General features: G+C 36.9%; 1 protein-coding gene across 1 annotated transcript in view; it reads left to right on the forward strand.

The window, feature by feature from the left end:
• LOC136028707 (muscle-specific protein 300 kDa-like) overlaps nucleotides 1-21,906 on the forward strand; it is a gene marked incomplete in the record, with an annotated part of 463,479 nt that overhangs the window by 324,383 nt on the left and 117,190 nt on the right. Inside the window, 2 exon segments of the mRNA XM_065706609.1 lie at nucleotides 6,055-16,617; nucleotides 20,957-21,232. Coding sequence (XP_065562681.1) covers nucleotides 6,055-16,617; nucleotides 20,957-21,232 — 10,839 coding nt within the window.

Genomic DNA, 21,906 nt, shown 5'->3' on the forward strand with positions numbered 1-21,906 from the left:
AACCCTACTTTACAGGTTTCAAGCTTCTATCTGCAATTTAAAAGTAAAAAAAACAAGTTTTTAACTGAAAGTAAGGAGCGACAATAAAACTTAAAACGAACAGAAATGATTCTGTATCAAACAGTTCGTGGTAACGAACTGTAGTAAGGAACGACCCGGCTCAATAGTAACCGAAACTCTAAACAATGGAATTTTTATACCAATAGTTACATCAAACGAATTGCATTTTAATGCTGATACTAAATATACAAGTTTCATCAAGATTAGTCTTACCCATCAAAACCTACGAGCCTGAGAAAATTTCCATCACTTTAGAAAATAGGGAGAAACGCACCCTAAAAGTCATACAATCTTAACGAAAATCACACCATCAGATTTAGCTTATCAGAGAATCCTACTGTAGAAGTTTCAATCTATAGAAGGTTCAATTCTATGTTTTTTTTTTTTTTGTTTTTTTTTTCCCAGGGGTGATTGTATCGACTCAGTGGCCCTAGAATGTTGTGAGAGGACTCATTCTAACGGAAATTAAAAGTCCTAGTGCCCTTTTTAAGTAACCAAAAAAATTGGAGGGCACGTAGGCCCCCTCCCACGCTCATTTTCCCCCAAAGTCACCAGATCAAAATTCTGAGATAGCCATTTTATTCACCATAGTCGAAAAACCTAATAACTATGCCTTAGGGGATGACTTACTCCCCCACAGTCCCCGTGGGAGGGGCTGCAAGTTACATATAGTTACCAATAAAAAGTTACTAATAAAAAGTTACAAGTTACCAATAGCCATTACATATAGTAATGGCTATTGGGAAGTGTACAGACGTTTTCAGGGGGATTTTTTGGTTTGGGGGGGATGAAGTTGATGTGTTGCGTTATGTGGACGGTTCTTTCCATGGAGGAATTTGTCATGGGAGAAGAGAATTTCAATGAAGGGGGCACAGGATTTTCTAGCATTACTGAAAAAAACAATGAAAAAATAAATATGAAAAAGTTTTTTCAACTGAAAGTAAGGAGCATCATTAAAACTTTAAACGAACAGAAACTATTACGCATATGAGGGGTTTACCTCCTCGTAATACCACGCTCTTTACGCTAAAGTATTTTATTGTAATTTCAACTATTTATTCTACGGCCTTTGTGCTTCAGGGGTCATTCTTAAGGAATTGGGACAAAATTTAAGCTTTAGTGTAAAGAGCAAGGTATTGACGAGGAGGTGAACCCCCTCATATACGCAATAAAAACATACGAATATGGAAGTTTGTTCCGTAAGTTAATTCGTAAGTTACGTATATTTTTTTACTAATGAAAACGTTCGTAAGAAATTACAAGTTTTAGTTGCCTTTATAAATAATCAAAAAATTGGAAGGCAACTAGGCCTACTCCCTTGCTCCTTTTTTCTCAAAATCTTTAGATTAAAACTATGAGAAAGCCATTTAGCCAAAAAAATCAATACGCAAATTTCGCTTTAACTATTTATGTGCGGAGAGCCAAGATCAAAACATGCATTAATCCAATTATTTTAAAAGTAGAGTTAAGAGAAAGAGTCAAACTTTAGCGTAAAGAGCGGGGCGTTGAGAAGGAAAAGCTCTTCTCATATACGGAGTAATTTCTGTTCGTCTTAAGTTTTAATGTCGCTCCTTACTTTTAGTTAAAAAAAACTTGTTTTTTTATTTAGTTTCTGGACATTTTTGGATTAATGCATGTTTTGATCTTGGCTCTCCGCACATAAATAGTTATCTTTACGCTAAAGTTTTTACTGTTTTAAAAAGTGGAGTTGAGGGGAAGAGTCAAATCTTTGCGTAAAGAGCGGGGTGTTGGGGAGGGGAAAGCCCCTTTCATTTACGGAATAATTTCGGCTCGTTTTAAGTTTTAATGTCACTCCTTGCTTCCAGTCAAAAAACTTGCTTTTTTAATGTAATTTCTGAACATTTTTGACTTAATGCTGGTTTTTATTTTGGCTCCCTCGACATAAATAATTAAAACGAAATTTGCATATTAATTTTACTTTTTTTTTGCTAAATGGCTTTCTCAAAGTTTGGATCGGACGATTTTGAGAAAAACGGGGCGGGGGAGAGAGCCTAGTTGCCTTCCAATTTTTATGGCACTTGTTATTTACCAAGTGACATATAGCGATCGCAATTTCTGTCGGTCCCGGTTTCTCTAGTTCGGGTACTTCCTGATAAGCTAGGACGATGAAAGTTGGAAGGCGTAGCAGGGACTAGACTAAATTAAATTAGAAATAGTTGTTTCCCCGATTCAACTATCTTGGGGGTAGTGGAGGGACGGTTAATTTGGGAAAATTTGAAAAAATGAGGTATTTTTAACTTACGAACGGGTGATTAAATCTTAATGAAATTTGATATTTAGAAGGATCTCGAGTCTCAGAGCTCTTGTTCTAAATCTTGATCAGATCTGGTTAGATTGGGTGAGTTGGAGAGGGAACCGGAAATCTTGGAAAAAGCTTAGAGTGGAGACATCGAGATGTCTCCGGAATATGAAACCGGAAATCTTGGACAAAGCTTGGAGTGGAGATATCGGGATGAAACTTGGTGGGAACAATAAGCACAAGTCCTAGATACGTGATTGACATAACTGGATCGGATCCGCTCTCTATGGGGGAGTTGGAGGGTGGGGGTAATTCGGAAAAGATAGAAAAAATGAGGTATCTTTAACTTACGAACGGGTGACCAGATCTTAATGAAATTTAATAATTAGAAGGACCTCGTGTCTCAGATCTCTTATTTTAAATCTGTTGACATTGGGAGAAGTTGAAAGGGGAGACCCGAAATCTTGGAAAACACTTAGAGTGAAGAGATCGGGATGAAACTTGGTGGAAAGAATAAGCACAATTCCTAGATACGTGATTGATATAACTGGATCGTATCCGCTCTCTTTGGGGGAGTTGGGGGTAAATCGGTTAATTCGGAAAAAATAGAAAAAATAGGGTATTTTTAACTTGCAAACAGGTGGTCGGATCTTCACGAAATTTGATATTTAGAAGGACCACGTGTCTCGAAGCTCTTACTTTAAATCCCAACCACATCCGGTGACATTGGGGGGAGTTTTAGGGGCAAACCGGAAATCTTGGCAAACGCTTAGAGTGGAGAGATCGGGATGAAACTTGTTGGGAAGAATAAGCACAAGTTCTAGATACGTAATTGACATAACTGGACCGGATATGCTCTCTTTAGGGGAGTCAGGGGGGAGATTTTCAGTGCTTTGGCGAGGTCGGTTCTTCTGGACATGCTAGGACGGTGAAAATTGGTATTCGTGTCAGGAAACAACACAAATTGACTTGATAACAGTCGTCCGATTTAACCATCTGGGGGGCTGGAGGGAGGGAAAATCTTGAAAATGGAGGTAAGTTTATCTTAAGATTGGGTGATCGGATCTTAATGAAACTTGATATATAGAAAGATATCATGTCTCAGATGCTCAATTTTTAGTTCCGATTGGATCTGGGTACATGGGGGGTAGAGGGGGGGAGACTAAAATCTTGGAAATCGGAAATCTTGGAAAACTCTTAGAGTGGAGAGATTGGGATAAAACTTGATCAGAATATTAAGCACAATTTCTAGATATGTGATTGACATAACCGGACCGGATTCGCTCTCTTTGGGGGAGTTGGGAGGATTTCTAGTACTTCGGCGAGTTGGAGAATATGTACAAGTTATAGATGCGTGATTGATATAAGCGGACCGGATCCGTTCTCTTTGGGGGAGATGGAGGGATTTCTAGTACCTTGGCGAGTACGGTGCTTCTTGGCGTGCTAGGACGATGAAATTGATAACCCTAGTACCGAATCTAATAATAGATTCCACCTCATTACAAGTGCCATATGACCTGCTAGTAACCTGCTAGGCCTGGAAAAGAAAAGAAAAAAAGAAAAACGGGAGACAGATCAATACTATCGATGCAAAAAAAGCGATTTTCTTTGTTGTTCAAGGAAGGGGACTGTAATTTCCCTATTTAAGGTTTTCGACCGTGATGATTCCTATGGTACTCTTTTTATTTTGATCTGAGGTCAGTTTCGAGGGGTTTCAGGTTTTTTTTGAAATCACGGAATTTTTTCGAATTTCTTTTTGCAATAAGCTTTTCTTTTAAGACGAACCGAAATAATATTTACCATTCCTGGATTGGTGTCAGATGGTAATTTTTTCACTTGGCAGTTTTTTCAAAGCGCGTTTTTTAACTTTTGGTTACTATGGACTGTGGTCCGCTCTTTACTAGGTTGCAGCTACCGCTGCAGCCGTGATTCATTAAGTTTAGTGTTACCCATCAAAAGCTACGAGCCTGAGAAAATTTGCCTAGTTTTCAAAAAAAAGAAGGAAACATCCCGTAAAAGTCAAGGAATCCTAATGAAAATCACACCATCAGATTCAGCGCACCCGACAACTATATTGTAGAAGTTTCAAAGTCCCACCTACAAAAAATGTGGAATTTGTATATTTTGCTAGAAGAAAAATCATAGATGCGTGTTTATTTGTTGAGAGGGTTTGACCCCCTCCTCCAATTTTTTTACGACTCGTAAAAACGTATTAAAAACGAATATAAACAAATTTTGATGTGTTTTTTGAGGGGTTTTTTTGTAAGCCCCCTCCCCTCGAAAAAAAATCCTTAACACGACCCTACCAGGGTAAAATATTTATCGGTTTGGAAATGTTTAGAATTGTTCTCTCCATAGGGGCCATTTTCATTAGAGAAATTCTCCATCGGGGAGTTTTCCCGAGGGGTAAACTCTCCAGAAGGAATTCTCTGGGGGGGCAGCTCTGCTAGGGGACGGGTGGGGGGTGTTGGTGTTATAAGGGAAAGCTTTTCCATGGATGAGGAAATTCGTGGTATTATTTTAAAAATAATCAGAAAATAAAGTCTTTTTCAAATAAAAGTGTGCCAAGGAAAATTTTTCATCCGGAATCCTCAGCAAGACATTTTCCGGGGGGAATTTTCAGCTGGAATTGTATGGTCTGAGGAAATTTTCCTGGCGGGGGGGGGGTATATTTTCATGCCTGGGACTGAGACTCGGAGACCCGTGTGAACGGGAAGTTTTTGCCAAGTCGTAGTCGTAATCGCAACTACAACTACGACTAAGCTCCGTGTGAATGGCCACTGACGCTGCAAGATGAGACCCTTGCGCAAAGCAAAAGAATGTCTCAGTATTCTTCAAAGCTCTGAAAAAAAAGAAACAAATTTCACCAATTACTTACTTTATTGAAATGTGGTATAAATCTATATTACTAAAAACTAACGTGGTAAAAACTCCGGCTAATCCGCTGAAAATCTCCAGGGGTTTTGTGGTCGTACAAGTAACTTGATCGTACAAGAATTATCAGTACACTATAGATTAGAAAAGACAAAACTATGTAAATTCCTAGAAGCACGGAAAATATATAAGATATCATTTCTAATACTATATCAATACTATCTTCTTAAGTAAAAAATTATACAAATTGCGGAGATTCAGCTTCACCCATCTAGTAAATCACATTTTAAAATTCGCTCTGCATTTTTTTAAGATTGACAAATTTGTCAAATGTGAATAGAAAAAGCAAAATGTCTTTTTTAAGCAAGTTTAGATCGTTCTCTAAGAAATAGCTTTTGTAATACCACAGCTCTGACTTGGGGAGTGGATGGATCTAAAACGAACCAAACCAATAGTAAAATTCTCTAGGCATTTTAGTGGAAGTTACATTGTTGACGTCTTGCAAAATTTCATGACTCTGAGGAAACGTAAAACTTGAGAAAAGCAATAAGCATCAAATTAATAAGTGCTTAGTGCTTATAAATGCAATAAGTTAATAAGTGCAAGTTAATAAGCAATAAATGCTTATTGCAATTGTACTCGTATTTCCTTTCTTCTTTAAATAAGGCACTGCTAGTGAAACTCTATTAACTTCCATTAGTGAAACTAATTTTCGTAGAGACTGTGATGCCTTGTTAATCTTCGTCGTATTGTTTAAATTTTCAACTCGAAAAGATTTGATATCGAAAAACTTTTTATTCCTTCATGCTTTAGAAAGAACTGGCTTACATGACTCAAATATTTTTTTTTTTTTTTTTTAGGAGAAACTTGGACAGCTTAACCCAGAGGATGAATTGCTTAAACATGATAATGGAGTTAGAACTACTGAGCAGACGTCGGCCCCTGATCTTCTATATACAATTTCTGCCGCCAATGACATTCTAATGCCTGCGGTAAAAGACAATATTAAGGACGCTGAAACACGGAGGATCGATTCCATTGAAAAAGAAATATCAGACAGTCGTACTGATGAAGATACGCCTTGTAATATACAACAGAAGGGTGAGATTAAGGTTGCAGTTTCTTATTATGATAATACTCAGGAACTTACTGTGGAGAGAGAAGTGAAAGTTCCAGTTGAATCTGCTGATGAAAGTGAAATAAATCATTCCAATCTTACAAAACATGGAGTAGTGCAAGCATATACGGAATTGCAAGAACATGCCTTCGGAAAATCTAAAACTGATATTTCAGTGAGACCTATTCAGGATGATGTTGGCATACCTAGGATTAAAACTGATATTTCTGATACATGTCCCTTGCTCTTAAAGGAAGAGGTGGATAATCCTTTTGATGGTGCATCATCCAATGAACTCCTAGTGTGCAATTACGAAGTTAATCATCCTGGTATTTTAAATCCTACAATTACAAATACTTTGGATCTTAGCGAAATATCTTCCTCTGAATGTAAGGATGGTTTGAATTTAAGTGACTCTATAGAAACGATCCAAAAAACAGAAGAAAATAACCTTAACTTTAATGTGTCTTGTTTCGCTCCAATCGTAGCTGATCAAATAGTTACTTCTGAATTAACTTTTCAAGATACTTTCAGTGATCCTAAAATACTTGACGCGGCAAGAGGAGACGCTGAAAAGGATGATGTTACTATTATCAGTTTGGTTGAAGAAGGAGATAGAGATACTACGCAAGTGCTTTGCACCTCAGAACCTATTTTAGAATCCTTTCAGCTTATTCGGGCTGTCAATATCCAGTATGATACTGTATCTGAGGGATTTGAAGCAAGAAAACTAGAGAATCAAGTACAACCAGCGAGAAGAAGTGTTAACAGAAGAGAAGACTTCCGCAAAGTTGTTATTATCGATGGTGAAAAGCTAGACTTTGAAAACTCTGATGCCATTGATACTCAGCCTATAACTGAAGCAGTTACTGAAAATATCATTGTACTGAAGCATAAAAAAGTAATTAGAAAAGTTGTACTAAAGGAAAATCAAGAGATAGCAATTGAAGAGATTGTTGAGGAGCCTGATGAAATGTTTGGTCCTATTTCTTTAAGCAGTGGGTCAATACCATCAAGATCTAACTCTCCGATTCCATCTTTCTTTCCAGAGCAAGAACAGGAAACTGAAGAAGTTGGATTAGAAAACAAAGCTACCAAGGATGAAATAAAAGATGAATATTCAGGTGAATTGTTCATTTGGTCCAAACCTTTTATTGCAGATAATAAGAAGCTACAAGATGTACATAAAGATGAGAATAAATCATTTTCTCCAGTCGTACCAAGTCCAAACTTCAATGAGACTTCGGATGAAATATTTTTTGATGCGATAACACAAAGTGGTAATATCAAGATGGAAGAGAGTACAACACTTTCGGAACAAAAATATTCAGCTTTCCCGGACTCTTCAAACAGTGTTGAAATTCCCAAAGTTTTGTCAGCTATAGCAACAAGTAAAGACGAAAAAGCTCCCTGTCTCGTGAAGAAAGAAGAATATATGAAGATTTCACCAAATACTAGTACTCCAGGATTTTCTATCTTTTTGGATGATAGTGTCAGTTGTAAAACAGGGCTTGTTACTGCCTCAGAAGAAAATAACAAGGTCATGAAGCTAGAGAAAGAAATTATGAAAGAAAGTAACAAGGATTGCTTGGATGACAAAGAGTATTTTACCACTGATTCTAGCTCTTCCAAACTTAATGAAGAGATTCATCCTCAAAAGAGACAAAACGAATATGATCTGGAAGACATAACAAGTTCTAGTTTGTTCACTATTGATAAAAGTTCAACAGAATTAAATAAAAACAAGGTTGTTGTAAACTTACAAAATGAACCAAAAATAAACGACAAGAGTTATGCAACGGCTACTACTAAACAATTTGACATTGAACGGCCAATGATGGAAGTTGAAAGTCACCTACAAGACAAAACTGTACATTATTTAGAAGAACCCTTTAAAGGAGATCCAAATTCCGCAAAAGAACACAAGTCTTTTTGTGTTTTATCCGAAGAAGTTGCATCGGGTGCTAAAGAAAAACCTGGTAATGAATCCCTAAAAAAAAGTTTACTGCCACCTGGCATTTTGGAAGAGCCTTTGTCTCAAACAATCTGCAATATACCTGACAATACTTGGGATAAGCAAGCTTCCATTATTGGCTTTTCGGATGTTAAGCTTAAAAGTTTGCCTTTAGACTTGTCGCTTGACTCATGGCCTCAGAATGCCTGTAACCTATGCTCTGTAGAATATTTAGCTACTGTCTTAGGCTTCACGCCCTTCAAACGTGAAATTTCTTGTGGTTTTCATGAGTCAATTCAGGAAATGAAAACAGAGAGCCTTCTAAATCTTATTGGACCAGAGGTAGTGTCAGATCTAGAAATTAAAACACAGATCCAAAAATCTATTTCTAGTTTTATGCAAGAGAATTTCAAATTTAAACATGAGGAAACCACAACTAAAGCAATGTCTATGCCAAGTATCAAAATAAGTATTGAAGACATCCCTGCTCCACAGTTAAGGATGAGAGAACAAGATGAAAGTTTATTTTTCCAGGATAAATGGCAACATTTTTACAATTTTGGGCTCGATTCATGGCCTCAAGGAATAAATGATTTTGAGCTATTAGAAAATACATTCCTAAGGACCATTCAAAATAGTCTTATCACGAGCTCTCCAAACAACGCTGATACTGATATGAAACAAGAACGGTTTATAGATACTACGACACATCTTTCAGAAACACTTAATGCCTCTCAAGAGACAAGTAAGGCTAGTGTATGTCTCCAGCCAGCCAGTTTAGTGTTTAAGCCAGAAGGAGATTTAAAAGTTGAACAACGCCAACCGTCAAATAAGTCAACGTATCTGGAGATGTCGTTTGAACTTTCCGCTCCATTCAGTGAAGAAGTGAGTATTAAAAACTGGACAGATACTTCCTCTACCTGTGTTCAAGAGCTAAATCAGCATTTACCTCATCAACCAAAAATGTGTGCTGAATTGCAGCATCTTTGCAATCTGGCTGAAGATTCATGGCCCCAACAATTATCCAGATTCCAGATGTTAGATATTTTCTTTGTACAAAGCACATCTTTGTCTAATTCATCATATGCTATTGGCCTACCTAACAGAAATGTTGATAAATCATTCGAAGAGGGAAGGAATGAACAAACAGTTTCAGCAGAAAATCAAGCAAGCGATTACGATTTACTCCATGACTTCTTTGAGAAATTAACCTGTTTACAGGAGAATTCTGGGGTTCTGAAGACATTTGGATATTCAGAATCTGACCAGCAATTAGAGCTTTCTGAGCCGGGAAAAGTTGGAAAAATTGAACTTGAGCAAGACATTTCGGACGATAGGCTTTCCTCCGTTCTAGAAGCTTCTATTAGTGTTAATCAGACTGAATCAATGGATCATGCGATAAATAATTTAAAGACGCTTACCACTTCGACTGAAAAGAATGAGTTGAGTGGAGTTAGTAAATTAGTCAGCTTAGAGGCTGAATTGATGGGTAACTCAATTGATGAATGCGTTGGGACACTGCAATCATGCAACGTATCTGAAAATACTTATGAAAAATCACAGCAAGAGCCGTTGATAGAAACTCAGCAAATCCCTGGATCTTTGCATGACTATATAACAGATGACTTCACTGTTCAAAGCAATGAAGCCTTAACCAAGTATTCTTTGTCTCCATCTACTTCCAAATTCCCAAGTGCTGAATTCATAACTGCAAAAGCCATTAATACCGAAAGTTCTGCCATCGTCTGTTCGTTGGATACTGATCAAGCTATTATTTTCCCTTCTGAAGATGCTTCCAGTGAGGCATGTTCAGGCTCTGAAAGGGAAGTGCCAACAGATTGCACAACTAACTGGCCTTTATATTATGATGATAATGAAATAGTAACCAGTTCTCATAGCTGTACAAAAAAGGAGGAGGAATCATATGTTCAAAAGTATCTGTTTGATCATGAGCGGATATTAATGCTGGACTCTTGGCCAATATGCGGTTCACAATATCAAGATTCTGAAGCAGAAGCAGCTAAATATGGTTCATTAACCACACTTTATAATGAAAAAGCACTAATACCAAAGGATTATAAGCAGATCAGACTTCCTGGAACAACAGAAACTTATTTTTCTGAAGAGGTAACTGATATTACAAACCTAAATAGTAAAATTCATGAAGAAAGCGGGGCAGAACGAATGGACATTTGTCCGATAAACAAAACCCTAGTAGATACGTTTCAAGCCAAAGGATCGGAAGTTGTTACATCATATCCATTTAATACTAATGAAACAGTCAAAATGCTTTCACAAGACTTTTGCTTTAAAGTAACTTCGGATTTGCAGTTTACAGAATCATTAGATGTTTCATCTCTTCCCCTCTCTGAAAAACATAAAGAACAACTTCCTTCTAGTTATGGTGGAAATTCAGGTCAACATAACTTGAAAGAACAAGGTGGGGCAAAAGGCCATCAGGAAAATATTTTAAGACCGCTCTTAGATCTTTTCCTTGACAGCATGCCATTATCTGGTTATTCTGTTCCTGTCGATGGGTTTTATAATCTTGCTATGTCATTTCAACTTACAAAAGATAAGCCAAAAGAAATAATAAGCTTTTTAACAGCAGCAGACACAGACAAATCTTCCAGTAAAGAAAGTCCTATAGACTTCTTTTCTTTTGAAATTAAACAAAACAGAGCATCAGATGCAGGTCAAAGTTCTCCTGTCCTTTTTGAAGTCACAGAGACTCATAACCGTACAGAGGACTTATGCAAAAACCCAGGAGACTCTCTAACACCCAAAGATAAAGAATTTGACTGGAAGGAGGAAAAAAGTAAAGCACTTTTGTCTGTGGCTATAGTTGGTGAGAAAAATGAGAGCGCTAGCTTATTTTCAGAAGAAAATTTGACCGAAAAGAGGGCAAATGCTGATGATCCGACTCTTATGACTGTCTCATCAACACCATACTGTCTGACGTTGAATGAATCTTGCAAAACAGAACAAAATAGCTCATATGTCATCGATACCATACGTAACAATGAATCAGCTCAAGTCAAACCATCCAAACTCTATGTTGAGATCGTTAAAGATTCTATATCCATCAATAACTTTCCACTTAAATCAAATGAAGTTTCTATACCCGGTTCTATACCAATGCCTAAAGAAACGGCATCTATGTCTTCTGATCATTCTTCAAAGCCAGATACGAATAGTGTTCAAGATTCACTGAGAGCTCAAAAATTGGAAATTCTTAGGCAATACCAAGCTTGTAATGAGACTGTAAAAGTCGATGTAAGTGAGCTTAAACGGACTGATGAAGTTACACCTTCTAAGCAAGAAGTTGATTCAAGTAAAGCATCGTATCTTAAAAACGAATTACGCTTCGTTTGTAAAGGACCAGATGAATTAGTAACTGAATTTGCATCTCCTCTTAGCCCTTTTATAAAATCAGAAAGTGAAGGTGAAGCTGTTCAATCTATCCCAATACAAGAAAATCTCGACAATCTCAACAAATGCAGTTCTGATAGTAAGGAGGAAGAATTAGCAAAATACAAAACATCTTTTGAAGGACATGAAATTCATGCTGCTCCATGTGTTGAAGGCATTCCAATTTATTCAGACCTTTCTGAACATAATAGTTTTCATGAAACTAACCAACTAAAAACTGTAATTGAACACTGTGAAGAAACATCAGTCCTAATAGAAGAGAGTAGAGGAAACATAGGAATTATGGGTGTAAAAGAAAATGAAATAAATAAACCAGCAAAAAAAGAGAATGATTCTTTATCTTCTCCATTGCCACTAGTTCAGTTTAGTAGGTTCTTGTTACCAGCGGACAAAGATTCAAAGGATTCAATTATACAACAAGTATCCATGGAGAACAGAGAAAATACATCCAAAGATACACCTTCCCAATCAAAAAGAAAGGAGGATTATGGTTTTGGACACCTAATGACAAAGATTGATCTCTTAAACCTCGGAGAAGCTACTTTGAGCGCCGCCAATGACAAAATCTTAAATCAACCAGGAATTTCAGCGCCTGAAGACTCTACAACTAGATATAAAATTCAAATTTGTTGTTTGAATTTAAATGAAACAAGGCCAAAAGAAGTTGAATTCAAGCCTGTCCAAGAGACAGACACTGAAAGCATTGAAGAAGAGACAACCAGAAAATCCAAGGATTCACAGGTAGTCAAACTTGAAGAAAACATGTTTAACAGCTCTAAGATGGAATTTGCAATGCCATCAGGTCAAACAGATGCATGTACAGATACAGTTTCCGAGACTCGACAAGTGATTATTCTACGTAAATTGCAAGGAGACGATACTTTAAACCCTGAAGTTAGCACCTCTTTTTTTGCACCAGATTCTCAACTCAAACGAGGTCTTAAAAGAAAATCGGTTGAAGATGATTTGGAGTACGAATCAGACAAGTTACCTGTTTCAAGCAAAACAGGAATCAAGTATAAGACTAAGACAAATCAGGAATGGAATTTAGGTAATGAACCACCTGATTTTTCAGTAGTGTCAGCGTTAGAAAATGAATTTGAATGGGATTCAAAGTTAACGCCCGAGGAGAAAAGCTTGATTCCTTCTATTACAGAGATTGTCGGTCCTTTAAGTGAAGTTTCTGCTAACCCGTCAGACGAAACGACAAATCAAGATGAGGACGACAGAAGTATTCCCAGTATGCAACAGTTAATGCCTGCAAAGGATGATTTTGTCGTAGTAGATACAGAAAGAGGGGATTTCACTTTGCAGCCCATAAACGCTGAGGTACTTGTCCTCAATTTTGGTAATGAGAATAATATAAGTCCCCAATCTCCTGCCATTTTGGATGACACTTTATCAGAAAAGACTGACTCAGTTCAAAAAAGTCAAGATATTACTGACATCTTTACAGACAGCAGTGTGGACATTTTGAAAGTAACAACCAATTCCAAGGCTGTTGAACAACAGGAAGGCTTCGAATCTTATGGTTTAACTGTATTCCAACAAACAATCGACATTGATCCCATATCAACATCTGAGATTGCCCCAAGAAGTGGTATGAATAATATTGTAACCATAGAAGAATTCAGTCCAGAACAATGCTCTGAAAAGACTTTAGGACTTACAGCTATAGAAAAGGACACAAATAATAGGGCGATGAAAAGGAAGCACAACAGCGGTGATTTCAGTGACCCATTTACACTGGAAAATGTGGAGAGTGATCTTACAGAAAACTCTGACATTTCAGAAATTATCATTGATAGCGATCTGCCACTTATTGGCCAAAATATAAACGGATCGGATCAATTTACCGTTTCTCAACCTGGTTGTTCCCCTCAAACCCAGTCTATAGATTTCACCCAGGCAAAATTTTCACCTCCAAGCTCTTCAACTTCATCGTCTCCCGAAAAAAGTCCTATTAATCTTACTCGCGATTCAACTACTGAACCAGTTGACAGCAGTTTTTTTTGTGGAGAGGAAAATTTCGGTGACAGTAATGTTAAGAATCAGGCTATCATGGTAGCTGAAGCAAGCTCATGGATAGGTCCATATTTAGAAATAACAGAAAACGCTAAAAAAGATCTTGATGAAAACTTTAGAATTTTAACAAATAAGGAGACTGAAATCCCGTGTGAGCCTGAAGGCTTAATAGGTGTATCCAATATGTTTGAAGCAGCTCTTGCTCCTGATAAAAGTAATGTGTCTCAGTTTATTCTGGCTGGTAATGAAATTGATTCAAAAACAGTCGAAAATGAGAGTGTGAAAAGAAAAATCGAAGAAACAGAAAGTATTCAGCCTCCCATTTTAATGGAACCATCGGAAGTGAAACTAGAATATGATGAACAATTAAAGCCATCTTATTTGGAAAGAAATAAAGAATTATGTAATCATAAAGATAAAAAAGAAAACGACCCGCAAAAAGGTTCACCGAATCCTATCATTGGAATATTTTCATCTTCTGAAGCAGAAATGGTGGCATCCCTAATAATGAAAGACGAGGAGCATGTAAAAGGGATTATTCCTGGTTATGAGGTAATGGCCATTTCTGACGAATTTTCTCCAGTAAGTAGTATAAATGAGCAGCAAACTAATAAGCATTTAGATACTGACGAACAGAAACAAAGGCATTCCATCACATCTTGTACAGCAGGGGAACTTTCATCAGATTTTTTCTTCCCAAAACAAAGTATCAGCAAGTATCCCGAGACTAAACTAGGTGGTGAGATATCATCAGAAAACAACCAATTTAACCCAAGGTCAAACATTGATATGAAAAAAAGCGACAACGAGGAAACTAGAGAGAAAAAGTTAATCCATGTTGAACCTGAATACATGAACCAGTCTTCAGAAACGACCACACCTTCTGGATACGAAGACGACAGAACTAGAGCTAGGCGTGTTTTCAGTAGTAATCTAGACAGTGGAAGAGAAGTAACTAGTTTACTGACAAAAACAGATTCAATTTATGATACTAGTTTAGGTGATAATTGCTTGTTAAAATACCCGGAGTCTAACGTAGGTAACCTGTATGACGAGGTAAACAAGAGTAATATTACAGACACATGTAAGCATGCGACCAGTTTAAGTGGCTTTGAAACGATTGTTACAACGGAAGAATTTAATGACACAGAAGAACTTTTACATTTTGATGAAGCTGATTGTAAAGAAGAACAGCATATGCTCTTAGCACCTTCGGTCTCTGATCCTCAAATAAAAGCTGTTAGCGATGAATTAAAACTCAGTAAACAAACTCAGTTTGAGGACGATAACAAAGTTTTAATTAATGTATCCTTGAGGGATATTGACGAGCAAAATGTGCCAGATATAGAAAATTCCGCAAAAGAACCAGCAAAAGAAGAAACAGACGATATGTATAGAACTGAAATATTGATCTTGAAAGTCCAGGACAAATCAAACAGTGGTATCACTTCTCCAATTGTAGAACCAGTAGAGCAGGGTTTTGATTTCGAAGGTAAAGTTTTACAAGCTAATGCTGACGATGTGTCCTTAAGTCCAATAGTGACTGAAAACGTAAGTAGGGTGGTCGTGGATGATTCAAAAGATGCAGGAAGTAAAGAAAAGAGTGTCGAGCAGCAATCTGTCTCATTGTCGGAAAAACTGCGAGATTTAAATTCCGTCATAGATCTTCGTTGCAAAGCAGTGCATAAACCTAGGACAGGTATTCACAGGAAAAGCTTTTGTTACTTAACTGCAATTACTCAGTTTTTCCACAAGACTTCAGCAGAACAGAGAGTAGCATATGTTCATGACAATATTGCCACATTAAGGAATTCTATCGATCTTAAGGAAACAGTGGTAATTGAACGTGTTATCGTTGAGATTGTAACAACTGTAACTGAATGGTTGGAAACCATAGAATACAAAGTATACACTATTAGACAAATTGCAACTTTAGAACACCGAATGAAAGAAATTAAAAGTCTTAAAGAGGAAGTCAGAATAGTCGAAAATAGTCTTGAAATTTTGGAAGAAGTTACAGAACATTGTGTAGATGTTGTTAACGACGACATCAAGTACATGATTAAGAGTTGCGTTAGACGCTTGCAAGATCAAGTTAAAATTGTCGAAGACGTTGCTTTGAGGAGCGAAGAAGAAATACTTGATCTACAAAAACGTTGGCAAGATTACTTAAATAGCATCAGTACCGAGGAAAGAAACATAGAACAACTGAATAAGCAAGTAATTTTAATTGAAAATGAAGTTATTGAAACTCCCGTAGAGAAACTTGATTTATTAGAAGATCTCGAACTTAAAAATCAAGCTGAAATGATGACTGTTGATCATCTTATTGAACAAGGAGAAGGTTTTGTAAAAGAAATTCCCGGTTATGATATCCCTATTCAAGTTTTTTCACTTCAGGATACCTGCCGCTACATGGGAACAAAGATACACAATGAAAGAGAAAAAGTGTTGCAAGGCAACACTGCTATTGAAGAATACCGAATTTATTTAAGAGAATTTTGTGAAATTATGAACTTGGCCAGAAGTTATTATGCTGACGAGGTGGGAGTTGAAGATACAGCCAACCTTTTTGTCGAAATTCAAAAAAGGATTAAATTTTTTACGTGTTTTAGCCACTGTTCCTCAGTTCTTAATTCTATTATTGCTTTGATTGATCCTCCAACGCGACAACACTACCTAGATCAACATGCTAATCTTACTACTGATGCAGAAGATGTCCTTGATTTTGGTGCCGGTAGAATTGTATCTTTGCGCGTTGCTTTTGATCTGTGGAACAATTTAAACATATCATTTGGAGAAGAAGACATCTGGCTAGACCATATTATTTCATCGCTTCCAAGACTAGAAAGTCTTTCATCTTGCAACTTAGAAAGCGCTCTACAGCAATACGTGGTAAGTGTTATTTATCTTTGTCTCACTCTGCCTCTCTTCTTCACTTCCTTCCTCTTTTCCTCTCTCTCACTTTGACTCTCTATTTCTCTCTTGCCCAGTTTCTCAACTCTCACTAGTTATGTAGTTAGGAAATCTGGCCACCCTGTGTAGAAAGAAAATTTGCTCCACATATAAGTGAAAAATTAGCCACCTCCCTTTTTTCGCACTTAGCATAGCTATGACCACTGCAAATATTTATGAAATCTATTGATCAGTCAATTAGCAATATCTTGAGCGTGATGGGATCGGTAAATGCCTTAGGTAATTTAACATATTATCTTCATCTTGGAGACTAGGAACACAGTGCTGCTGGGGCCTTGGAGCGCACAATATAAGAAAATGAAGACATGGTGCCACAGGTCTGTCAATTACCGTTTTTTCCTACGATAGAATGATTCGTCGAATTTATATAAAGGCTAATCTAACTAAATACATCCTTTTGGGTCCCCTACAGCAGTAGCCCCCCTTTGACGTCACTACATATATTTTCCATATCCTTGTATTTCCTTCTGCTTTTTCTCTTCCGCTCCTTTATGCAATGCTTCCTCTAAGCACCCTGTCTAAATGTAAAAGACTCTATAAAACGAAAAGATTTATATATTTCCTGAAGGTACCTCCCACCCTGAATCCAAATTTAAGGCAGGGTCAGTTTGGTCATAATTTCTATTAACATTATACTAAAGTCGCCATTATACTATATTTGCTGTATAAGTTAATTAAGCAGTTTAAATTCAGGCTGCTGCTCAAAAACTCAAATGATAACTTCCATCATGACCCGCTAATTATGTTCTTATGAAAGTTGTAATTAGTCCACTGGCTTATAAAAAGAAACATTAAAATGATGCTTTAATTTACTATCTCCTACAAATTGTTTTTCTTCGTCCTTCCTCAATATTTTTATAGAATGATAAAGACCAACGCTAAATGGGGTGGTATTTTAAAGGAATAACTGAACATTTTTTTTTGTAGAATGGATAACTAATTTTTTTTTAATATTTTTTACCCAATTCTATTTTCCTTTTTAATTTCGTCAAAATGCAATAGGTCATCCATTTGACATTTATTTTCTTGCACATCTGGTCAAACACAAAAATATCCGATCCGCAACTTCGGCACTACTCTTTAAATACTGCCATAATTTCTGTAGGCACTTTTACGTAAGGTGTTAAAATAGTCATTGCTATGATAATCAAAGAAAATATTATTTTACGGAAGGAACTGCTTCTAAGTTACCCCTAGAATCATTTCTTTTAAATTTTTAAAACCCGTTTAATACAAAATGAATATTCGTTCTTACAAGAAATTAAAATAGTCATTGCTATGACTATAAAAGAAAATATTATTTTACAGAAGGAACTGCTTCTAAGTTACCCCAAGAATAATTTCTTTTAAAATCTTAAAATCCGTTTAATACAAAATGGATATTTGTTCCTACAAGAAAACTTGCTAGTAAAATTATAGTAGGGGTGAAACGAGCAGGCCCAGACCAAACAGTTTGTGGTAACTAACTGCACGTAAGGAGTGACCCGGCTCAATAGTAACCAAAACTCTAAAACAAGGAGTTTCGATACCAGTAGATATATCAAAAGAATTGAATTCTTATGCTGATTTTAAATATGTAAGTTTCATTAGGTTTAGCCTTACTTATCAAAGGTTACGAGCCTGAGAAAATTTACCCGATTTTCGAAAAAGAAGGAAAAACCCTCTAAAAGTCATAGAGTCTTAATAAAAATTGTGCCATCAGATTCAGCGTATCTGAGAACCTTACTGTAGAGGTTTCAAGCTCCTATCTAAAAGAAGGTGGAATTATTTATTTTTTGTCAGAAGAAAGATCAAGGATGCGTGTTTATTTGTTTTCTGTTGTTGTTCTTTTCAGGGGTGATCGCATCGACCCATTCGTCTATAATATCGTTAGAGCGCCCGTTCTAACGAAAATTGAAAGTTCTAGTGCTCTTTTTATGTAGCCGAAACAGTTGAAGGGCAACTACACCACCTCCCTCGCCCCTTTTTTCTCAAAATGGTCCGATCAAGATTTTGAGATAACTTTTTTGTTCAACATAGTTGAAAGACTGAAGAACTATGTATTTGAGATATCATGACCCCCACAGCCCGTGGGGATAGGTCTTTGATTTACAAAATTTGCCCATTGTTTACGTTTAATGTTTTTTTATTGGGAAGTATGCCTATATTTTTTTGGGGGGGGATTTTTTTGCCGGTAGATTTTCCGCGGGGATAATTTTCTGTGGGGAGGGTAGTTTCCTGGGAGTAAATTTTTCAGGATAAATTTTACACTAGGGGCATTTGCCAGAATTCCTCTACGAAATCCTTTTTATGTATTGCTTTCTGATTGCCGACTCAATTTTACGCGTGAAGGAATGTTAGGCCTAACGGTAATCGTCTGGGTAAATTTACACCAGGATTGAATTGTCTAGAGAATAAATCAGTGTGGAAGAGGGATTTATCCGTGGATGTGTAGCCAGATTTCCTGGTATCACTTAAAAAACCATCAGAAATTAGATAAATAAAAAGTTTGTTAAACTGAAAGTAAGAAGCAACATTAAGACATAAAACGAACCATAATTGTTACGTTTTTGAGGGGGGTTACTCCTCCTCAACACCTTGCTCTTTACGCTAAAGTTTGAATTCTGTCCCAATTCTTTATGACCGACTACCAAAACACTGTTACATAAATAGCACAATAATAAGCTTTTCTTTAAAGAAAAAAAAAAGTTTAGCGTAAAGAGCGAGGTGTTGAGGAGGAGTAACCCCCCTCGTACACGTAATAATGGTAAAATTCTAGTTGATTGACTTTTGGCTATCTCGGAAAGGGGTTAGGTTAGGAAAATGAAACTTTCAGGGATGGGTATAAAGGCCAAAGTGTGTCCCGGGAAGGTATTTTGAAGTACCCACCTCCACTCCTTCTCCCTTTAGAGGGCCCTGAAATTTGCTTACATGACAGGTCTATACTTATTGAAATTTTGCCCAAACAACATTTTACCTTAATTTCCAGTTACCAGTTGCCTTTTCTCTGCCTTTAGTTCTAAAAATGTAATTCCTGTTATTTGAGTAGAATTTTGTGCCATATAATTTTTTTTTTCAAAATTTAGGAAATGTATTTGCATATCTTTGAAACCTTTTAAATTGGGATTGAGCAAAGATGTGAAGCTGAAAACAATTTTGTTGTACTTCCTTCAAGCAGAAGATCTATTCTTCAAGGTTTCACTTTTATAACACACATATTTTTTAAAGGTCATCAAAGGTCAGGGCCCTGTAGAGGGAGAAGGACTGGAGATGGGTACTTCAAAATAACTTCCCCGGACATACTTGAGCCTTTAGACTCATCCCTAAAAGTTTCATTTTCCTAACCTAACCCCTTTCCGAGATAGCCAAAAGTCAATCAACTAGAATTTTACCCGTAATAATTTATGTTCGTTTTAAGTTTTAATTTTGCTCCTTACTTTCAGTTGAAAAACTTTTTTTAATTTAATATTTACCAATAGGTCCACTAGGCCCAGGCCTAGGGGCGCACAATGTCCAAGGGGTGCAATAAATTATCACTGAGTGATTTTTTTCTTAACAAAAGCTGGACTAATGGGATTTATCGTCGAAGTGCCAGGTGCACTTCGCACCTGGCTCTGCACTCTGCTGCCGCACTGCGTTTTCACAGAAAAGTGGTTTTAAAACAACACTGGAGTTACTTCGGTTATAAACTGTGAGATGCCTCCCAGAATGGCAGTTGAGAGTTCGATACCCCCTCTCTGTTTAATCTCTTCCATTACTTTTGGCTCATCAGTTGCGTTCTATTCAGTGCTTCCAGTATCTCCGAATTTTCGGAGATTTCCTTTGAATGTCGCAAAAACGGAGCGGTAAAACCGATTGGGTCTAGAAACGTAAAAGCTTTAAATCTGACCAGGGTAGCAAGACGTTTTCTTTGGGATGGAGGGAGGAATGCATTACTTGGCCTGTTGAGTGTATCTATTACCAATTTAAATTGCTGAAAAGATACTTCAAGATTGCCCGAAGAATCTCAACATATACCTTCAGAATGTCAGGTTACATTTCACTTCAAATTAGAACTTACAAAAAGAAAGTACCTCATTTCTGCAGAGACCGCTATTTTGTCAGCAGGTTAAGGTCATCAAATAACAAAGAGTAAAAAAGAGGATTTTTCTCTTGGTGTGGGAGGGGGGCTTGGCCCATGGCCGTTATGTTACTAACCTACCGCCATTTATTACTATTGAATTACTGAGTTAAAATAATTCCTTTTGGATCCCACTCTAAACAACCGTTTATTTTTCAGGAGTATTCAAATAACACTGTGTACCACGAAGCGAAGAGCACAGATCTACTAAAAGAGGCCCAAATACTGAAAACTGAAGTTAAAGCAGATCAACCGCTTTCAACGGCTGAGGATAGAGCGAATGCCACGCATCAGCTTCAAGAATCAATAACGCACACTGTTCATAGGATTTATAGTTGTAAAAAGAACTTATTAGCCTTTTCAAGCCGACTTGAATTTCTTTTGTGTTGGCTCGGAGAAGCCAGAGAGGATATATCCAACAGTGAGGCTATACAGGTATTACGTCTCAGGAATTCTAGTTTCTGTGATGAGTTTGAAGTTTCTATTAAGGTCCAAAGGGTTTTTCCGCAATTAAGAAAAAAGAAGGAAAAATAGGAAGATATGTCCTAGAATTTAAAATGGCATACACAGTGCATGATAATTGTAGAGGTTTCAAATCGTTCTGAAATGCAGGTGCCTCAAAAAGTTGAGGAAGAGATGCTACATGTTTTATAGAGGGAATTGTCAAAGCATATTTCTAGGTTTTGGTTTGAGTTACTGCATATCAAACGACAAGTTTTAAATCCTATTCAATCAAGCTTTTGAAGGACTATAAGTAAATAAAGGCAATTTGGTTAGGTTTTACAGATGAAAGCTAATAGGTTAAAAAAACATTTTTGAAATTAAAACCGGAGCCGAGTGGAAAGCAGGACTGTGAAGAATGGTGTGGTCTAGGTCATAAAAAAATATTGAAAGAAATTAGAAACTGAATTGGGGGTTGCAAAGACTGAGGTTCTGAACATAATAAGTGAAAGGGGAACGTGTGCACCTGTGTTGGTCTTGGTAGTGACTTGGAGGTATGAAAGGTCTTCAGTAGCCATAGTTTCAGAAAGTGTTTTATAGACGTGGGCATGCAAAACATATCCAACCGATAAGATTAATTATTTCATTCCTACACTTTATTCTTCAAA

This window comes from Artemia franciscana, chromosome 1 (assembly GCF_032884065.1).
Source record: "Artemia franciscana chromosome 1, ASM3288406v1, whole genome shotgun sequence".
Taxonomy (NCBI): Eukaryota; Metazoa; Arthropoda; class Branchiopoda; order Anostraca; family Artemiidae; genus Artemia; species Artemia franciscana.